This window comes from Chamaea fasciata, unplaced genomic scaffold, assembly GCF_029207755.1.
Source record: "Chamaea fasciata isolate MVZ Bird 193981 ecotype frontalis unplaced genomic scaffold, bChaFas1.0.hap1 SCAF_1303, whole genome shotgun sequence".
Classification (NCBI taxonomy): domain Eukaryota; kingdom Metazoa; phylum Chordata; class Aves; order Passeriformes; family Sylviidae; genus Chamaea; species Chamaea fasciata.
Window position 1 is genome coordinate 1 of NW_027095388.1, and position 19,495 is coordinate 19,495.

The following is a 19,495-nucleotide window of genomic DNA, read 5'->3' on the forward strand; positions in this document are numbered from 1 at the left end:
GGGGTGGGGGGGGGGGGTGGGGATGGCGGAGACCCCGAAAAAACAGCCCGAGAAAACGGCCCGAAAACAGCCCGAAAATAGCCCAAAACCAGCCCAAAATAGCCAAAAACAGCCCAAAATAGCCAAAAACATCCCAAAATAGCCCAAAAACTCACCAAAATAGCCCAAAAACACCCCGAAAACAGCCCAAAATAGCCAAAAAACAGCCCAAAACAGCCCAAAAACACCCCGAAAACAGCCCAAAATAGCCAAAAAACAGCCCAAAACAGCCCAAAACAGCCCAAAATACCCCCAAACCAGCCGAAAATAGCCAAAAACACCCCCGAAACACCCCAAAATACTCCAAAACAGCCCAAAATGTCCCAAAATAGCCAAAAATACCCCAAAATACCCCAAAATGTCCCAAAATAACCCAAAATGGTCCAAAACAGCCCAAAATGTCCCAAAATACCAAAAAAATCCCTAAATCGCCAAAAATACCCCCAAACCAGCCCAAAATGTCCCAAAATAGCAAAAGAAATTCTCTAAATATCCAAAAAACTCCAAAACAGCCCAAAATGTCCCAAAATAGCCAAAAAAATCCCAAAATGTCCCAAAATATAAAAAAAACTCCCCAAAACCCAAAATACCCCCCAAAATACCCCCAAAAGTGGTTTAAAACTTGCCCAAAATGTCCCAAAATAACAAAACAACCCAAAATAGCCAAAACCAGCCCGAAATGTCTCCAAATGTCCCAAAATAATAAAAAAATCTCTAAAAATCAAAAAAAACTCCAAAACACCGAAAATGTCCCAAAATGGCCAAAAAAATTTCCTTAAATATCAAAAAAACTCCAAACCAGCCCAAAATGTCCCAAAATAGCAAAAAAATTTCCTTAAATATCAAAAAAACTCCAAAATCAGCCCAAAATAATAATAAAAACCCAAAACAGCCCAAAACAGCCCAAAATGTCCCAAAGTGTAACAAAAAAATCCCGAAATATTGAAAAATCCCCCAAAATTGTCCCAAACCAGCCCCGAATACCCCAAAAATTGCCCAAAAAAACTCCAAAACGGCCCAAAATGTCCCAAAATAGCAAAAAAAATCCTTAAATAGCAAAAAAAACCAAAATGGCCCAAAATGTCCCAAAATAGCAAAAAAAATCCTTAAATAGCAAAAAAACCCAAAATGGCCCAAAATGTCCCAAAATAGCAAAAAAATTCCTTAAATAGCAAAAAAAAACCCAAAATGGCCCAAAATGTCCCAAAATAGCAAAAAAATTCCTTAAATAGGAAAAAAAACCCCAAAACAGCCCAAAATGTCCCAAAATAGCAAAAAATTTCTCTAATAATCAAAAAAAACTCCAAATGGCCCAAAATGTCCCAAAATACCAAAAAAATTCTCTAATAATCAAAAAAAACCTCCAAAACAGCCCAAAAAGTCCCAAAATAGCAAAAAAATTCCTTAAATAGCAAAAAAACCCAAAACAGCCCAAAATGTCCCAAAATGCCAAAAAAAATTTCCCTAAATATCTAAAAAAACCTCCAAAACAGCCCAAAATGTCCCAAAATAGCAAAAAAAATCCTTAAATAGCAAAAAAAATCCAAAATGGCCCAAAATGTCCCAAAATAGCAAAAAAATTCCTTAAAGAGCAAAAAAAACCCCAAAACAGCCCAAAATGTCCCAAAATAGCAAAAAAAATCCTTAAATAGCAAAAAAACCCAAAACAGCCCAAAATGTCCCAAAATACCAAAAAAAATTTCCCTAAATATCTAAAAAAACCTCCAAAACAGCCCAAAATGTCCCAAAATAGCAAAAAAAATCCAAAATGGCCCAAAATGTCCCAAAATAGCAAAGGAAAATCTCTAATAATAAAAAAACCTCCAAAACAGCCCCAAAATGTCCCAAAATAGAAAAAAACCCCAAAATACCCCAAATATCCCCCAACCCCTCCAAAATATCCCAAAATATTAAATAATCCCCGCCCAAAAAACCCCAAAATCGCCCAAAAATACATTTTTAAAAAAATCCCCCAAAAGAGCTAAAAAACGGCACCGAGTGCCCAAAAGCCCCAAAATTCCCCCAAAATTCCCCCAAAATCCGCTCCGGGTCCTTCCAGCCCCGCCCCCAACACCCGGAAATCACCAGGATTCCCTAAAAAACCCCAAAATTCCCTAAAAAACCACAAAATTCCCTAAAAACCCAAAATCCCCCAAAACCCCAAAATCCCCTAAAAAACAACAAAATTCCCTAAAAAAAACCCCCAAATTCCCCAAAACCCCCCCAAAATCCCCTAAAAACCCCAAAATCCCGTAAAAAACCCCAAAATTACCTAAAAAACCACACAATTCCCTAAAAAAACAACAAAATCTCCTAAAAAACCCAAAATCCCCAAAAAACCAACAAATTTCCCTAAAAAACCACAAAATTCCCTAAAAAACCCCAAAATTCCCTAAAAAAACCCAAAATCCCCTAAAAAACCCAAAATTCCATAAAAAAACCCGAAATTCCATTAAAAAATCCCCAAAATTCCCTAAAAAACCCCAAAATCCCCTAAAAAACCACAAAATTCCCTAAAAAACAACAAAATCTCCTAAAAAACCCCCAAAATCCCCCAAAAACCCAAAATTCCATAAAAAACAACAAAATTCCCTAAAGAAACCCCCAAATTCCCAAAAAACCCCCAAAAAACCCCAAAATCCCGTAAAAAACCCACAAAATCCCCTAAAAAAACCCCAAAATTCCCCCAAATTTTTCCCCAAATTCCCCCAAATCCCATCGAGATCCCGAAAACTTCCCCAAAATCCCCCAAATCCCCCAAATCCTCCAAAATTCCCCAAAATCCCCCCAAAATCCCCCACAAAAATTTCTCCCCAAATTCCCTGAAATTCCCCCAAATCCCTCAAAAATTTTCCCCCGAAATTCTCTAAAATTCCCCCAAATTCCCTCAAATCGCCCCAAAATTCCCTCAAAATCCTTCCAAATTCCCCCAAATCCTCCCAAAATTCCCAAATTTCTCCCGAATTCCTCCCCAAGTCTCCCCCAAAATCCCTCAAAATTGCCCCAGAAATTCCCCCCCAAAAAATCCTCCAAATTCCCCCAAAATTTTCCCCCCAAATCCCCAAAATCCCCCAAATCCTCCAAATTCCCCCCAAATTCTCCCCAAATCCCCCAAAATTGCCCCAAAAATCCTCAAACCGGCCCCAAACCCCCCGACTTTCTCCCAGAATGCCGCAATTTCCCCAATTTCCCCCCAAATCCCCCAAAATTCCCCCCGAAATCCCCCCAAATCCCCCCAAAATTCCCCCAAATTATCCCCAAATCTCCCCAAATTCCCAAAAATTCCCCGAAATTTACCAAAATCCCCCAAATTTCCCCCAAATTATCCCCAAATTCCCAAAAATTCCCCGAAATTTGCCGAAATCCCCCAAAATTCCCCCAAATTATCCCCAAATTCCCTAAAATTCCCCAAAATTTACCAAAATCTCCCAAATTTCCCCAAATTATCCCCAAATCCCCCCAAATTCCCAAAAATTCCCCAAAATTTACCAAAATCCCCCAAATTATCCCCAAATCCCCCCAAATCCCCTAAAATTCCCTGAAATTTGCCAAAATCCCCCAAAATTCCCCCAAATTATCCCCAAATCCCCCCAAATTCCCCAAAATTTACCAAAATCCCCCAAATTTCCCCCAAATTATCCCCAAATTCCCAAAAATTCCCCAAAATTTACCAAAATCCCCCAAATTTCCCCCAAATTATCCCCAAATTCCCCAAAATTTACCAAAATCCCCCAAATTTCCCCCAAATCCGCCCAAATTTCCCCCCAAACCCCCCAAATCTTCTCCCCAAATTCCCGAAATTTCCCCCGAATCCCTCCAAACTCTCTTAAATCTTCCCCAAAACTCCTCAAAATGTCCCCAAATTTCTCCCGAAACGCCCCAAAATTCCCCCCAAATTCAATGTTTCCCCCAAATTCCCCCAAATTCCCCAAAATTCCCCAAATCCCCCCAAAATTCCGTCAAAATTTTCCCCCCAAATCTCCTAAAATTCCCCCAAATCCTCCCCGAAATCTCCCCGAATTCGCCCAATTCCCTCAAAATCGCCAAAATTGCCAAATTCCCCCCAAAATTCCCCAAATCCCCCAAAATTCCATCAAAATTTCCCCAAAATTCCGTCAAAATTTTCCCAAAATTCCGTCAAAATTCCCCCAAAATTCCCCCGAATTTCCCCCAGTCACCAGCAGCAGCCAAACGGGGCCGGCCTTTATTGGGGGAATTTGGGGAATTTGGGGAAAATTTGGGGAAATTTTGGGGAATTTGGGGAAAATTTGAGGATTTGGGGGGAATTTGGGGAATTTTGGGGGAAATTTCGGAATTTTGGGGAGATTTTGGGGAATTTTGGGGAGATTTTGGGGAATTTTGGGGGAAATTTGGGAATTTTGGGCAGATTTTGGGGAAAATTGGGGGGAATTTTGGGAATTTTGGGGGAAATTACAGAATTTTGGGGAGATTTTGGGGAATTCTGGGAATTTTTGGGGAGATTTTGGGGAATTTTGGGAATTTTGGGGAATTTTGGGGGGAATTTTGGGAATTTTGGGGATATTTTGGGGAATTTTGGGGGGAATTTTGGGAAAATTTGGGGATTTGGGGGAATTTTGGGGGGAAATTTTGGAATTTGGGGGAATTTTGGGGGAATTTTGGGAATTTTGGGAGGAATTTCGGAATTTTGGGGAATTTTGGGGGAATTTAAGGGGGATTCGGGGAATTTTGGGGGAAATTTTGGAATTTGGGGAGATTTGGGGGAATTTGGGTGGAATTTTGGGGGGAAATTTTGGAATTTTGGGGAATTTTTTGGGGAATTTTGGGGGGAATTTTGGGAATTTTGGGGGGAAATTTTGGAATTTTGGGGAATTTTTTGGGGAATTTTGGGGGGAACCTTTTGGGATTTTTTTTTTTTATTTTGAGGGAAAAATTTTGGGGATTCTGGGAGAATTTGGAGAATTTTGGGGGAATTTTGGGAATTTGGGGGAATTTGGGGAGAATTTTGGGGGGATTTGGGGGAATTTTGTGGAATTTGGGGTATTTGGGGGAATTTGGGGGAATTTTGGGGTTTTGGGGGGGATTTTTGAGGAATTTTGGGGAGATTTTGGGGAATTTTGGGGGAATTTTGGGGAATTTTGGGAATTTTTGGGATGGGGGAGGCTCCGTCCGGCCGGGACCCCAAAACTTCATCTCATGCGGGTGGAGAGACCTGGGGGGGGGACAGAGGGGTCACAAATGGGGGAAAAAACCGGGATTTTGGGGAAATTTGGGGGAAATTCGGGGATTTGGGGGAATTTTGGGGGAAATTCGGGGAGAATTTTGGGGGTGATTTGGGAAAATTTGGGGATTTGGGGCTTTTTTGGAATTTTAGGGAATTTGGGGGGATCGTGGAAGGATTTGGAGGAAAATTTGGGGGAATTTTGGGGGGAAAATCGGGAATTTGGGAAGAATTTGGGGAATTTCAAGGGATTTGGGGGAAAATTTGGGGAAATTTGGGGGAAATTCAGGAATTTTGGGGGGATTTGGGGGTTTTCAGGGGGTATTTTGGGGGATCACGGGGAATTTGGGGGTAATTCGGGAAATTTTGGGAATTTATTTTTGGAATTGTAGGGAATTTGGATAACGGGGGGGGTTTGGGGGGAATTTTGAGGGATTTGGGGGAATTTAGGGGGATTTTGAGGATTCGGGGGGCGTTTGGAGGGAATTTTTGAGAATTTTGGGGGAAATTTGGGAAATTTTGGGGGATTTGGGGGAATTTGGGGGGGAAATTCTGAGGAATTTGGGAAGAATTCGGGGGTTTTAGGGGATTTTGAGGAAATTTGGGGGGTTTTGAGGGGATTCGGGAGAATTTGACGGGAATTTGGGGAGATTTGGGGAATTTTGGGGAATTTTGGGGGGAATTTTGGGAATTTTGGGGGGAATTTTGGGAATTTTGGGGGGAATTTTGGGAATTTTGGGGCACTCACGCCGCATGGATTGCCGCAGCGCCCCCTCGGCCTCGTCCGGCTCCCCCGTCCTGCGGCGGGAAAAACCAGTGAGAGACCAGTAAAAACCAGTCAGGACCAGTAAAAACCAGTTAGAGACCAGTAAAAACCAGTCAGGACCAGTAAAAACCAGTCAGGGACCAGTAAAAACCGGTCAGGGACCAGTAAAAACCAGTGAGAGACCAATAAAAACCAGTGAGAGACCAGTAAAAAACCAGTCAGGGACCAGTAAAAACCAGTGAGAGACCAATAAAAACCAGTGAGAGACCAGTAAAAAACCAGTCAGGGACCAGTAAAAACCGGTCAGGGACCAGTAAAAACCAGTTAGACACCAGTAAAAACCAGTCAGACACCAGTAAAAACCAGTGAGAGACCAGTAAAAACCAGTTAGAGACCAGTAAAAACCAGTCAGGGACCAGTAAAAACCGGTCAGGGACCAGTAAAAACCAGTTAGACACCAGTAAAAACCAGTCAGACACCAGTAAAAACCAGTTAGAGACCAGTAAAAACCAGTCAGGGACCAGTAAAAACCAGTCAGGGACCAGTAAAAACCAGTCAGAGACCAGTAAAAACCAGTCAGGGACCAGTAAAAACCAGTTAGACACCAGTAAAAACCAGTCAGGGACCGGTAAAAAACTGGTCAGGGACCAGTAAAAACCAGTTAGACACCAGTTAAACCAGTAACGCCTCCCCAGTGCCCCTCAACCCCTCTCCCGGTTCATCCCAGTTCCCTCCCAGTACAAACCAGTTCATCCCAGTCCCTCCCAGTATAAACCAGTACAAACCAGTATCCTCAATTACCATCCCAGTCCCCTCCCAGTCCCTCCCAGTATAAACCAGTATCCCCAATTACCATCCCAGTCCCCTCCCAGTATATCCCAGTACATCCCAGTTTGTCCCAGTCCCTCCCGGTATGAACCAGTCCCCCCCCAGTCCCCTCCCAGTCCCTCCCAGTATAAACCAGTATAAACCAGTTACTTGGGCTGTTGGTCGAACTTGCAGCGGCAATGGCGGCCTGGGGGGGGGAGGGGAGTCAGAGACCGGAACTGGGAGGGGACTGGGATATACTGGGATGGACTGGGAGGGGACTGGGATATACTGGGATGGACTGGGAGGGGACTGGGATATACTGGGAGGGACTGGGAGGGGACTGGGATATACTGGGAGGGACTGGGAGGGGACTGGGATATACTGGGAGGGACTGGGAGGGGACTGGGATATACTGGGAGGGGACTGGAATATACTGGGATATACTGGGAGGGACTGGGAGGGGACTGGGATATACTGGGAGGGACTGGGAGGGGACTGGGATATACTGGGAGGGGACTGGGATATACTGGGAGGGGACTGGGAGGGGACTGGGATATACTGGGACGGACTGGGAGGGGACTGGGATATACGGGGATATACTGGGAGGGGACTGGGAGGGGACTGGGACATACTGGGATATACTGGGAGGGGACTGGGATATACTGGGATATACTGGGATGGACTGGGAGGGGACTGGGGGGAAACTAGGATGGTAACTGGGGATACTGGTTTATACTGGGAGGGACTGGGGGTGAACTGGGACATACTGGGAGGGGACTGGGACAGACTGGGATATACTGGGACATACTGGGAGGGACTGGTATGGACTGGGACATACTGGGAGGGGACTGGGATGGTAACAGGGGATACTGGTTTGTACTGGTTTATACTGGGAGGGAACTGGGGGGTCCCTGGTGGGAATCTGGGGCTCCCGGGTGGGATTTTCGGGAAGATTTGGGGATAATTTGGGGAAATTTGGGGAAATTTTGGGGAAATTTGGGATAATTTTGGGATATTTGGGATATTTTGGGATAATTTGGGGTGATTTCGGGGATATTTTGGGATATTTTGGGATGATTTTTGGGGATATTTTGGGGATAATTTGGGGATATTTCGGGGTGATTTTGGGATGATTTTGGGATGATTTTTGGGGATATTTTGGGATATTTTGGGGTGATTTTTGGGATAATTTGGGGTGATTTTGGGGATATTTTGGGGATATTTTGGGATGATTTTAGGGTGATTTGGGGATGATTTTTGGGGTGATTTGGGGATGATTTTTGGGGATGATTTCGGGGATATTTTGGGATGATTTTGGGATAATTTGGGGATGATTTTTGGGGATGATTTCGGAGTGATTTTGGGATGATTTCGGGGATATTTTGGGGAGATTTTGGGATGTTTTGGGGTGTCTCACTGAGGATGAGGAGGACGGTGACAGTTGGGATATTTTGGGGATATTTTAGGGTGATTTTGGGATAATTTGGGGTGATTTCGGGGATATTTTGGGGATATTTTGGGATGATTTTGGGGTGATTTGGGGATGATTTTTGGGGATGATTTTGGGGTGATTTCGGGGATATTTTGGGGATATTTTGGGATGATTTTGGGATATTTTGGGATGATTTTTGGGGATGATTTCGGGGTAATTTTGGGATGATTTTGGGGATATTTTGGGGTATTTTGGGATGATTTTGGGGTGATTTGGGGATATTTTGGGGTGTCTCACTGAGGATGAGGAGGACGCCGAGCAGGAAGAAGATCCCGGCCACGATGAGGCCCCCGAGGCGCAGGGAGTCGTAATCTGGGACAGACGCGTGTCAGCGACACAAACCCACCCAAAACAGCCCCAAAATACCCCAAAATACACCTGGGACCCCAAAAAACACACCTGGGACCCCAAAAACACAGCTGGGACCCCAAAAAACACACCTGGGACCCCCAAAAACACAGCTGGGACCCCAAAAAACACACCTGGGACCCCAAAAACACACCTGGGACCCCAAAAACACACCTGGGACACCAAAAACACACCTGGGACACCAAAAACACACCTGGGACCCCAAAAACACACCTGGGACACCAAAAACACACCTGGGACCCCAAAAACACACCTGGGACACCAAAAACACACCTGGGACCCCCAAAAACACACCTGGGACCCCCAAAAATACACCTGGGACCCCAAAAACACACCTGGGACCCCCAAAAATACACCTGGGACCCCAAAAACACACCTGGGACCCCCAAAAACACACCTGGGACCCCCAAAACACACCTGGGACCCCCAAAAATACACCTGGGACCCCAAAAATACACCTGGGACCCCCAAAAACACACCTGGGACCCCCAAAAACACACCTGGGACCCCAAAACACACCTGGGACCCCCAAAAACACACCTGGGACCCCAAAAACACACCTGGGAACACAAAAACACACCTGGGACCCCAAAAACACACCTGGGACCCCCAAAAATACACCTGGGACCCCCCAAAACACACCTGGGACCCCCAAAAATACACCTGGGACCCCCCAAAATACACCTGGGACCCCCAAAACACACCTGGGACCCCCCAAAATACACCTGGGACCCCCCAAAACACACCTGGGACCCCCAAAAATACACCTGGGACCCCCCAAAATACACCTGGGACCCCAAAAACACACCTGGGACCCCAAAAATACACCTGGGACCCCCAAAACACACCTGGGACCCCAAAAACACACCTGGGACCCCCAAAAATACACCTGGGACCCCCAAAACACACCTGGGACCCCAAAAATACACCTGGGAACACAAAAACACACCTGGGACCCCAAAAACACACCTGGGACCCCCAAAAACACACCTGGGACCCCCAAAATACACCTGGGACCCCAAAAAACACACCTGGGACCCCCAAAAACACACCTGGGACCCCCAAAAACACACCTGGGACCCCCAAAACACACCTGGGACCCCAAAAACACACCTGGGACCCCCAAAAATACACCTGGGACCCCCAAAACACACCTGGGACCCCCAAAACACACCTGGGACCCCCCAAAACACACCTGGGACCCCAAAAAACACACCTGGGACCCCCAAAAATACACCTGGGACCCCCAAAAACACACCTGGGACCCCCAAAAACACACCTGGGACCCCCCAAAAATACACCTGGGACCCCCAAAAATACACCTGGGACCCCAAAACACACCTGGGACCCCAAAAAACACACCTGGGACCCCAAAAAATACACCTGGGACCCCAAAAACACACCTGGGACCCCCAAAAACACACCTGGGACCCCCAAAACACACCTGGGACCCCCCAAAACACACCTGGGACCCCAAAAAACACACCTGGGACCCCAAAAAATACACCTGGGACCCCCAAAAACACACCTGGGACCCCCCAAAACACACCTGGGACCACAAAAACACACCTGGGACCCCCAAAAACACACCTGGGACCCCCCAAAAATACACCTGGGACCCCCAAAAATACACCTGGGACCCCAAAACACACCTGGGACCCCAAAAAACACACCTGGGACCACAAAAACACACCTGGGACCCCCCAAAAACACACCTGGGACCACAAAAACACACCTGGGACCCCCCAAAAACACACCTGGGACCCCCAAAACACACACCTTGGACCCCAAAAACACACCTGGGACCCCCAAAAATACACCTGGGACCCCCAAAAAACACACCTGGGACCCCCAAAACACACCTGGGACCCCCAAAAACACACCTGGGACCCCAAAAACACACCTGGGATCCCCAAAAATACACCTGGGACCCCAAAAAACACACCTGGGACCCCAAAAACACACCTGGGACCCCCAAAAACACACCTGGGACCCCAAAAACACACCTGGGATCCCAAAAACACACCTGGGACCCCAAAACACACCTGGGACCCCCAAAAACACACCTGGGACACACCTGGACACACCTGGGACCCCCAAAACACACCTGGGACCCCCAAAAACACACCTGGGACCCCAAAAATACACCTGGGACCCCCAAAAACACACCTGGGACCCCAAAAACACACCTGGGACCCCCAAAAACACACCTGGGACACCAAAAACACATTTGGGACCACAAAACACACCTGGGACCCCCAAAAACACACCTGGGACACACCTGGACACACCTGGGACCCCCAAAACACACCTGGGACCCCCAAAAACACACCTGGGACCCCTAAAAGACACCTGGGACCCCCCAAAACACACCTGGGACCCCCAAAAACACACCTGGGACCCCTAAAAGACACCTGGGACCCCCCAAAACACACCTGGGACCCCCCAAAAACACACCTGGGACCCCTAAAAGACACCTGGGACCCCCCAAAACACACCTGGGACCCCAAAAAAACACACCTGGGACCCCAAAAACACACCTGGGACCCCCAAAAACACACCTGGGACCACCAAAACACACCTGGGACCCCAAAAATACACCTGGGACCCCCAAAAACACACCTGGGACCCCAAAAAAACACACCTGGGACCCCAAAAACACACCTGGGACCCCCAAAAACACACCTGGGACCCCAAAAACACACCTGGGACCCCCAAAAATACACCTGGGACCCCCCAAAACACACCTGGGACCCCCAAAAATACACCTGGGACCCCCAAAACACACCTGGGACCCCCCAAAACACACCTGGGACCCCAAAAACACACCTGGGACCCCAAAAATACACCTGGGACCCCCAAAACACACCTGGGACCCCAAAAACACACCTGGGACCCCCAAAAATACACCTGGGACCCCCAAAACACACCTGGGACCCCAAAAATACACCTGGGAACACAAAAACACACCTGGGACCCCAAAAACACACCTGGGACCCCCAAAAAATACACCTGGGACCCCCAAAACACACCTGGGACCCCAAAAAATACACCTGGGACCCCAAAAACACACCTGGGACCCCCAAAAACACACCTGGGACCCCAAAAACACACCTGGGACCCCAAAAAACACACCTGGGACCCCAAAAACACACCTGGGACCCCAAAAACACACCTGGGATCCCAAAAACACACCTGGGACCCCCAAAAATACACCTGGGACCCCCAAAAACACACCTGGGACCCCCAAAAACACACCTGGGACCCCCAAAAATACACCTGGGACCCCCAAAAACACACCTGGGACCCCAAAAAATACACCTGGGACCCCAAAAACACACCTGGGACCCCCAAAAACACACCTGGGACCCCAAAAACACACCTGGGACCCCAAAAAACACACCTGGGACCCCAAAAACACACCTGGGACCCCAAAAACACACCTGGGACCCCAAAACACACCTGGGATCCCAAAAACACACCTGGGACCCCCAAAAATACACCTGGGACCCCCAAAAACACACCTGGGACCCCCAAAAACACACCTGGGACCCCAAAAAATACACCTGGGACACACCTGGACACACCTGGACACACCTGGACACACCTGGGACACACCTGGGCACACCTGGGCACACCCGAGCCCCTCCCCCACTCACCATAGTTAAACCTGTCCCACTCGCTCGGCGCCGGCTCTGGGGGAGGGGCGGCATCGGTGACGTCATCGCCGCGCCGATGACGTCGCCCGTCGGCGCGATGACGTCACCGGGCGGGGCCGGGGGAGGGGCTCACCTGTCCTGGCCGTGATCGGCGCCATCGCCGCCGCACCTGGGCACGGAGAGCTCAGCCCCAAATTCCCCCAAATTTTCCCGAATTTCCCCAAATTTCCCCGAATTTTCCCGAATTTTCCCCGAATTTTCCCCAAAATTCCCAATTTTCCCCCAAAATTCCCCCGAATTTCCCCTTTTCCCCCCATTTTTTCCCTTTTTTCCCAATTTTTTTTCCCATTTCCCCCCAATTTTTTTCCCCAATTTTTTTCCCATTTTCCCCCATTTTTTTCCCATTTTTCCCCCATTTTTCCCCATTTTTTCGGAAATTTTTTTCAAATTTTTCCCAATTTCCTCCAAATTTTTTTTCTACATGTTTTTTTTCCCAGCTTTCCCAATTTTTTCCATATTTCCCGGATTTTCCCACATTTTCCCCAGTCCCCTCCACTTTCCCCAATTTTTTCCCAATTTTTCCCCAATTTTTCCCAATTTCTCCCCAATTTTCCCCATTTCCCCAATTTTTTTTCCCAATTTTTCCCCGATCTTTCCAGTTTTCCCCCCAATTTTCTGCTCTTCCCAATATTTCCTCATTTTCCCACATTTCCTCCATTTTTCCCACTTTTTTTTCCCAATTTCCCCAAGTTTTTTCCCCCCAAAATTTTTCCATTTTCTGCCAAACTTCCCCAATTTTTTTTCCCCATTTTTTTTTCCCGATTTCCTCCTTTTCCACCTCATTTTCCCCTTTTTCTCCCGATTTTCCCCCAAAACCCCACAATTCCCCCAAAATTTTCCCATTTTTTTCCGATTTCTCCCCATTTTTCCCTGTTTTTTGGGGGGTTTTTTTCCCCTCTTTTTTTTTGGGCCGGTTTTGGGAAAATTTGGGGAAAGTTTTTGGGAATATCGAGAAAAATCGGGAGGAAACTGGGGAATTTGGGGAAAATTTGGGGAAAATTTGGGGAAAATTGAGAAAAAAAAAATTCCAGGGAAAAAAAAAAAAAAAGGAAATGGGGAAAAAAAATTGGGGAAAGTTTTAGAAAAATTGGGAAAAATCCCGGCCCAGACTGGGCAGGACTGAGGTAAACTGGGTTAGACTGGGACAAACTGGGACAAACTGGGTCAGACTGGGACAAACTGGGGTTAAACTGGGAGAAACTGGGTTAGACTGGGTTAGACTGGGTTAGACTGGGTTAAACTGGGACAAACTGGGAGAAACTGGTTAGACTGGGACAAACTGGGACAAACTGGGAGAAACTGGGTTAAACTGGACAAACTGGGACAAACTGGGACAAACTGGGGTTAAACTGGGAGAAACTGGGTTAGACTGGGTTAAACTGGGACAAACTGGGAGAAACTGGGTTAGACTGGGACAAACTGGGACAAACTGGGACAAACGGGGAGAAACTGGGTTAAACTGGGACAAACTGGGACAAACTGGGACAAACTGGGTTAGACTGGGACAAACTGGGTTAGACTGGGACAAACTGGGACAAACTGGGTCAGACTGGGACAAACTGGGACAAACTGGGAGAAACTGGGTTAGACTGGGACAAACTGGGACAAACTGGGAGAAACTGGGTTAGACTGGGACAAACTGGGACAAACTGGGAGAAACTGGGAGAAACTGGGTTAGACTGGGACAAACTGGGACAAACTGGGACAAACTGGGCTAAACTGGGACAAACTGGGTTAGACTGGGACAAACTGGGTTAAACTGGGACAAACTGGGACAAACTGGGACAAACTGGGTTAAACTGGGACAAACTGGGACAAACTGGGACAAACTGGGTTAAACTGGGACAAACTGGGTTTAAACTGGGACAAACTGGGACAAACTGGGTTTAAACTGGGACAAACTGGATTTAAACTGGTTTAAACTGGAACAAACTGGGTTTAAGTTGAGTTTAAACTGGGACAAACTGGGTTAAACTGGGGGGAATTGGGCAATGGGGGGGAGGGGCCGTTGCCGGGGAAACGCGACCTTGGCCCCTCCCCCACCCCAGCCCCGGGGAACTGGGACGGACTGGGACAAACTGGGACACACTGGGATGGACTGGGACAAACTGGGAGGGACTGGGACAAACTGGGACAAACTGGGAAGGACTGGGACAAACTGGGACACACTGGGACGGACTGGGACAAACTGGGAGCTACTGGGAGGGACTGGTTTATACTGGGAGTTACTGGGAGCAACTGGGAGCCGGGGGGGTGGGGCACTGGAGTTACTGGGAGGGACTGGGAGGGACTGGGAGTTGTTACTGGGACTCACTGGGGGTTACTGGGAGTTACTGGGAGCTGTTACTGGAGTTACTGGGAGTTGTTACTGGAGTTACTGGAGTTACTGGGAATTGTTACTGGAGTTACTGGGAGTTACTGGGAGTTGTTACTGGAGTTACTGGTCTATACTGGAGTTACTGGGAGTTACTGGGAGTTGTTACTGGAGTTACTGGAGTTACTGGGAGTTACTGGGAGTTGTTACTGGAGTTACTGGAGTTACTGGGAGTTACTGGGAATTGTTACTGGAGTTACTGGGAGTTACTGGGAGTTGTTACTGGCGGTTACTGGTCTATACTGGGAGTTACTGGGAGTTGTTACTGGAGTTACTGGGAGTTACTGGGAGTTGTTACTGGGAGTTACTGGTCTATACTGGGAGTTACCGGCCTATACTGGGAGTTACTGGGACCCCCTGGGACTCCGCGGGGCTTACTGGGACTCACTGGTCCGTACTGGGAGTCACTGGGAGCGGCCCCGCCCCCCCCGCCCCCCCCAAGGTCACCCCGAGGTCGGGGGGGGGGGACCCGGCCCTGCCCCCCCCGCCCCTCCCAGTTCATCCCAGTCCCTCCCAGTTCATCCCAGTGCCCCCCTGTGCCCCCAGCCCGGCCCAGTCCGGCCCAGTTCGGCCCAGTTCGGCCCAGTACCTGACTGGAGCTCCGGGGCCGCTCCGGGGCCGTCCCCGGCCGGGCTATTTATAGCGGTGACGTCACCGGGGGCGGGCCGGGCCACGCCCCCTCCCAGTAACGGACCAGTTACACCAGTAACGGACCGGGAATGGACTGGGAATGGCCCCGGGCCACGCCCCCTCCCAGTAACGGACCAGTAACACCAGTAACGGACCGGGAATGGACTGGGAATGGACTGGGAGTGGACTGGGAGGGTCCTTGGCCACGCCCCCTCCCAGTAACGGACCAGTTACACCAGTAACGCACCGGGAATGGACTGGGAGGATCCCGGGGCCACGCCCCCTCCCAGTTACACCAGTAACGGACTGGGAATGGACTGGGAGGGTCCCGGGGCCACGCCCCCTCCCAGTTACACCAGTAACAGACTGGGAACCTCAGGGACCCCTCTCCCAGTAACTCCCAGTGCTCCCAGTATAACAATGTCCCCCCGTCCCAGTGCTCCCAGTTCTCCCAGTATAACAATGTCCCCCTGTCCCAGTGCTCCCAGTTCTCCCAGTATAACAATGTCCCTCTGTCCCAGTGCTCCCAGTTCTCCCAGTATAACAATGTCCCCCTGTCCCAGTGCTCCCAGTTCTCCCAGTATAACAATGTCCCCCTGTCCCAGTGCTCCCAGTTCTCCCAGTATAACAATGTCCCCCTGTCCCAGTGCTCCCAGTTCTCCCAGTATAACAATGTCCCCCTGTCCCAGTGCTCCCAGTTCTCCCAGTATAACAATGTCCCCCCTGTCCCAGTGCTCCCAGTTCTCCCAGTATAACAATGTCCCCCCTGTCCCAGTGCTCCCAGTTCTCCCAGTATAACAATGTCCCCCTGTCCCAGTGCTCCCAGTTCTCCCAGTATAACAATGTCCCCCTGTCCCAGTGCTCCCAGTTCTCCCAGTATAACAATGTCCCTCTGTCCCAGTGCTCCCAGTTCTCCCAGTATAACAATGTCCCCCCTGTCCCAGTGCTCCCAGTTCTCCCAGTATAACAATGTCCCCCCTGTCCCAGTGCTCCCAGTTCTCCCAGTATAACAATGTCCCCCTGTCCCAGTGCTCCCAGTTCTCCCAGTATAACAATGTCCCTCTGTCCCAGTGCTCCCAGTTCTCCCAGTATAACAATGTCCCCCCTGTCCCAGTGCTCCCAGTTCTCCCAGTATAACAATGTCCCCCTGTCCAGTGCTCCCAGTTCTCCCAGTATAACAATGTCCCCCTGTCCCAGTGCTCCCAGTTCTCCCAGTATAACAATGTCCCCCTGTCCCAGTGCTCCCAGTTCTCCCAGTATAACAATGTCCCCCCGTCCCAGTGCTCCCAGTTCTCCCAGTATAACAATGTCCCCCTGTCCCAGTGCTCCCAGTTCTCCCAGTATAACAATGTCCCCCTGTCCCAGTGCTCCCAGTTCTCCAGTATAACAATGTCCCGTCTATCCCAGTGCTCCCAGTTCTCCCAGTATAACAATGTCCCCCCTGTCCCAGTGCTCCCAGTTCTCCCAGTATAACAATGTCCCCCTGTCCCAGTGCTCCCAGTGCTCCCAGTATAACAATGTCCCCCCGTCCCAGTGCTCCCAGTTCTCCCAGTATAACAATGTCCCCCCGTCCCAGTGCTCCCAGTTCTCCCAGTAACAATGTCCCCCTGTCCCAGTGCTCCCAGTTCTCCCAGTATAACAATGTCCCCCTGTCCCAGTGCTCCCAGTTCTCCCAGTATAACAATGTCCCCCCTGTCCCAGTGCTCCAGTTCTCCCAGTATAACAATGTCCCCCCGTCCCAGTGCTCCCAGTTCTCCCAGTATAACAATGTCCCTCTGTCCCAGTGCTCCCTCCAGTAACATCCCAGTATCCCAGTCCCAAATGTCCCCCTGTCCCAGTATCACAATGTCCCCCTGTCCCAGTGCTCCCAGTCTCCAGTATAACATGTCCCCTCCAGTGCTCCCAGTTCTCCCAGTATAACAATGTCCCCCTGTCCCAGTGCTCCCAGTTCTCCCAGTATAACAATGTCCCCCCTGTCCCAGTGCTCCCAGTTCCAGTACTCCAACAATGTCCCCCTGTCCCAGTGCCTCCCAGTTCTCCCAGTATAACAATGTCCCCCCTGTCCCAGTGCTCCCAGTTCTCCCAGTATAACAATGTCCCCCCTGTCCCAGTGCTCCCAGTTCTCCCAGTATAACAATGTCCCCCCGTCCCAGTGCTCCCAGTTCTCCCAGTATAACAATGTCCCCCCGTCCCAGTGCTCCCAGTTCTCCCAGTATAACAATGTCCCCCCTGTCCCAGTGCTCCCAGTTCTCCCAGTATAACAATGTCCCCCCTGTCCCAGTACTCCCAGTTCTCCCAGAATAACAATGTCCCCCTCCCCTGTCCCAGCTCCCAGTTCTCCCAGTATAACAATGTCCCCCTGTCCCAGTGCTCCCAGTTCTCCAGTATAACAATGTCCCCCTGTCCCAGTGCTCCCAGTTCTCCCAGTATAACAATGTCCCCCCTGTCCCAGTGCTCCCAGTTCTCCCAGTATAACAATGTCCCCCCTGTCCCAGTGCTCCCAGTTCTCCCAGTATAACAATGTCCCCCTGTCCCAGTGCTCCCAGTTCTCCCAGTATAACAATGTCCCCCCTGTCCCAGTGCTCCCAGTTCTCCCAGTATAACAATGTCCCCCCTGTCCCAGTGCTCCCAGTTCTCCCAGTATAACAATGTCCCCCTGTCCCAGTGCTCCCAGTTCTCCCAGTATAACAATGTCCCCCTGTCCCAGTGCTCCCAGTTCTCCCAGTATAACAATGTCCCCCTGTCCCAGTGCTCCCAGTTCTCCCAGTATAACAATGTCCCCCTGTCCCAGTGCTCCCAGTTCTCCCAGTATAACAATGTCCCCCTGTCCCAGTGCTCCCAGTTCTCCCAGTATAACAATGTCCCCCTGTCCCAGTGCTCCCAGTTCTCCCAGTATAACAATGTCCCCCCTGTCCCAGTGCTCCCAGTTCTCCCAGTATAACAATGTCCCCCTGTCCCAGTGCTCCCAGTTCTCCCAGTATAACAATGTCCCCCTGTCCCAGTGCTCCCAGTTCTCCCAGTATAACAATGTCCCCCTGTCCCAGTGCTCCCAGTTCTCCCAGTATAACAATGTCCCCCTGTCCAGTGCTCCCAGTTCTCCCAGTATAACAATGTCCCCCTGTCCCAGTGCTCCCAGTTCTCCCAGTATAACAATGTCCCCCTGTCCCAGTGCTCCCAGTTCTCCCAGTATAACAATGTCCCTCTGTCCCAGTGCTCCCAGTTCTCCCAGTATAACAATGTCCCTCTGTCCCAGTGCTCCCAGTTCTCTTCCCAGTCATAACAATGTCCCCCTGTCCCAGTGCTCCCAGTTCTCCCAGTATAACAATGTCCCCCTGTCCCAGTGCTCCCAGTTCTCCCAGTATAACAATGTCCCCCTGTCCCAGTGCTCCCAGTTCTCCCAGTATAACAATGTCCCCCCTGTCCCAGTGCTCCCAGTTCTCCCAGTATAACAATGTCCCCCCTGTCCCAGTGCTCCCAGTTCTCCCAGTATAACAATGTCCCCCTGTCCCAGTGCTCCCAGTTCTCCCAGTATAACAATGTCCCCCTGTCCCAGTGCTCCCAGTTCTCCCAGTATAACAATGTCCCCCCTGTCCCAGTGCTCCCAGTTCTCCCAGTATAACAATGTCCCCCTGTCCCAGTGCTCCCAGTTCTCCCAGTATAACAAGTCAAGTCCCCCTGTCCCAGTGCTCCCAGTTCTCCCAGTATAACAATGTCCCCCTGTCCCAGTGCTCCCAGTTCTCCCAGTATAACAATGTCCCCCCTGTCCCAGTGCTCCCAGTTCTCCCAGTATAACAATGTCCCCCTGTCCCAGTGCTCCCAGTTCTCCCAGTATAACAATGTCCCCCTGTCCCAGTGCTCCCAGTTCTCCCAGTATAACAATGTCCCTCTGTCCCAGTGCTCCCAGTTCTCCCAGTATAACAATGTCCCTCTGTCCCAGTCTGGCCCAGCGCCCGCTCCCAACAAGCGGCGCCTTTGTACTGGCAGGGGGCGTGGCCTCCTCTGCCCACGCCCTCCATATCCATATACGGTCATACCCCGCCCACACAGGGGCGTGACCTCACCCAAGCCCCGCCCACCCACCAGCGCCGCCGCCGAG

At 49.7% G+C, this 19,495-nt stretch overlaps 1 protein-coding gene across 1 annotated transcript; it reads right to left on the reverse strand.

Moving 5' to 3' along the window:
- Positions 1 to 4,947: 4,947 nt before the first annotated feature.
- On the reverse strand, positions 4,948 to 12,573 carry LOC136284719 (phospholemman-like). The gene is made up of 6 exons (XM_066175089.1): positions 12,469 to 12,573; positions 12,336 to 12,371; positions 8,545 to 8,619; positions 6,984 to 7,020; positions 5,988 to 6,037; positions 4,948 to 5,230 (listed from the first exon to the last, which is right to left on the reverse strand). Exons 1-6 carry the CDS (start codon positions 12,491 to 12,493, stop codon positions 5,208 to 5,210), a joined length of 246 nt encoding a protein of 81 aa, XP_066031186.1. The 5' UTR covers positions 12,494 to 12,573; the 3' UTR covers positions 4,948 to 5,207.
- Between the last annotated feature and the right edge of the window lie 6,922 nt (positions 12,574 to 19,495).

What these genes read in the sequence shown, in the direction of transcription:
- LOC136284719 (XM_066175089.1), bottom strand. Translation starts at nt 12,493, where the DNA reads ATGGCGCCGATCACGGCCAGGACAG. An exon ending in CGGCGTCCTCCTCATCCTCA is followed by an intron (nt 7,021 to 8,544) that starts GTGAGACACCCC and finishes TCCCCCCCCCAG; the next exon opens with GCCGCCATTGCCGCTGCAAG. An exon ending in AAGTTCGACCAACAGCCCAA is followed by an intron (nt 6,038 to 6,983) that starts GTAACTGGTTTA and finishes TTCCCGCCGCAG; the next exon opens with GACGGGGGAGCCGGACGAGG.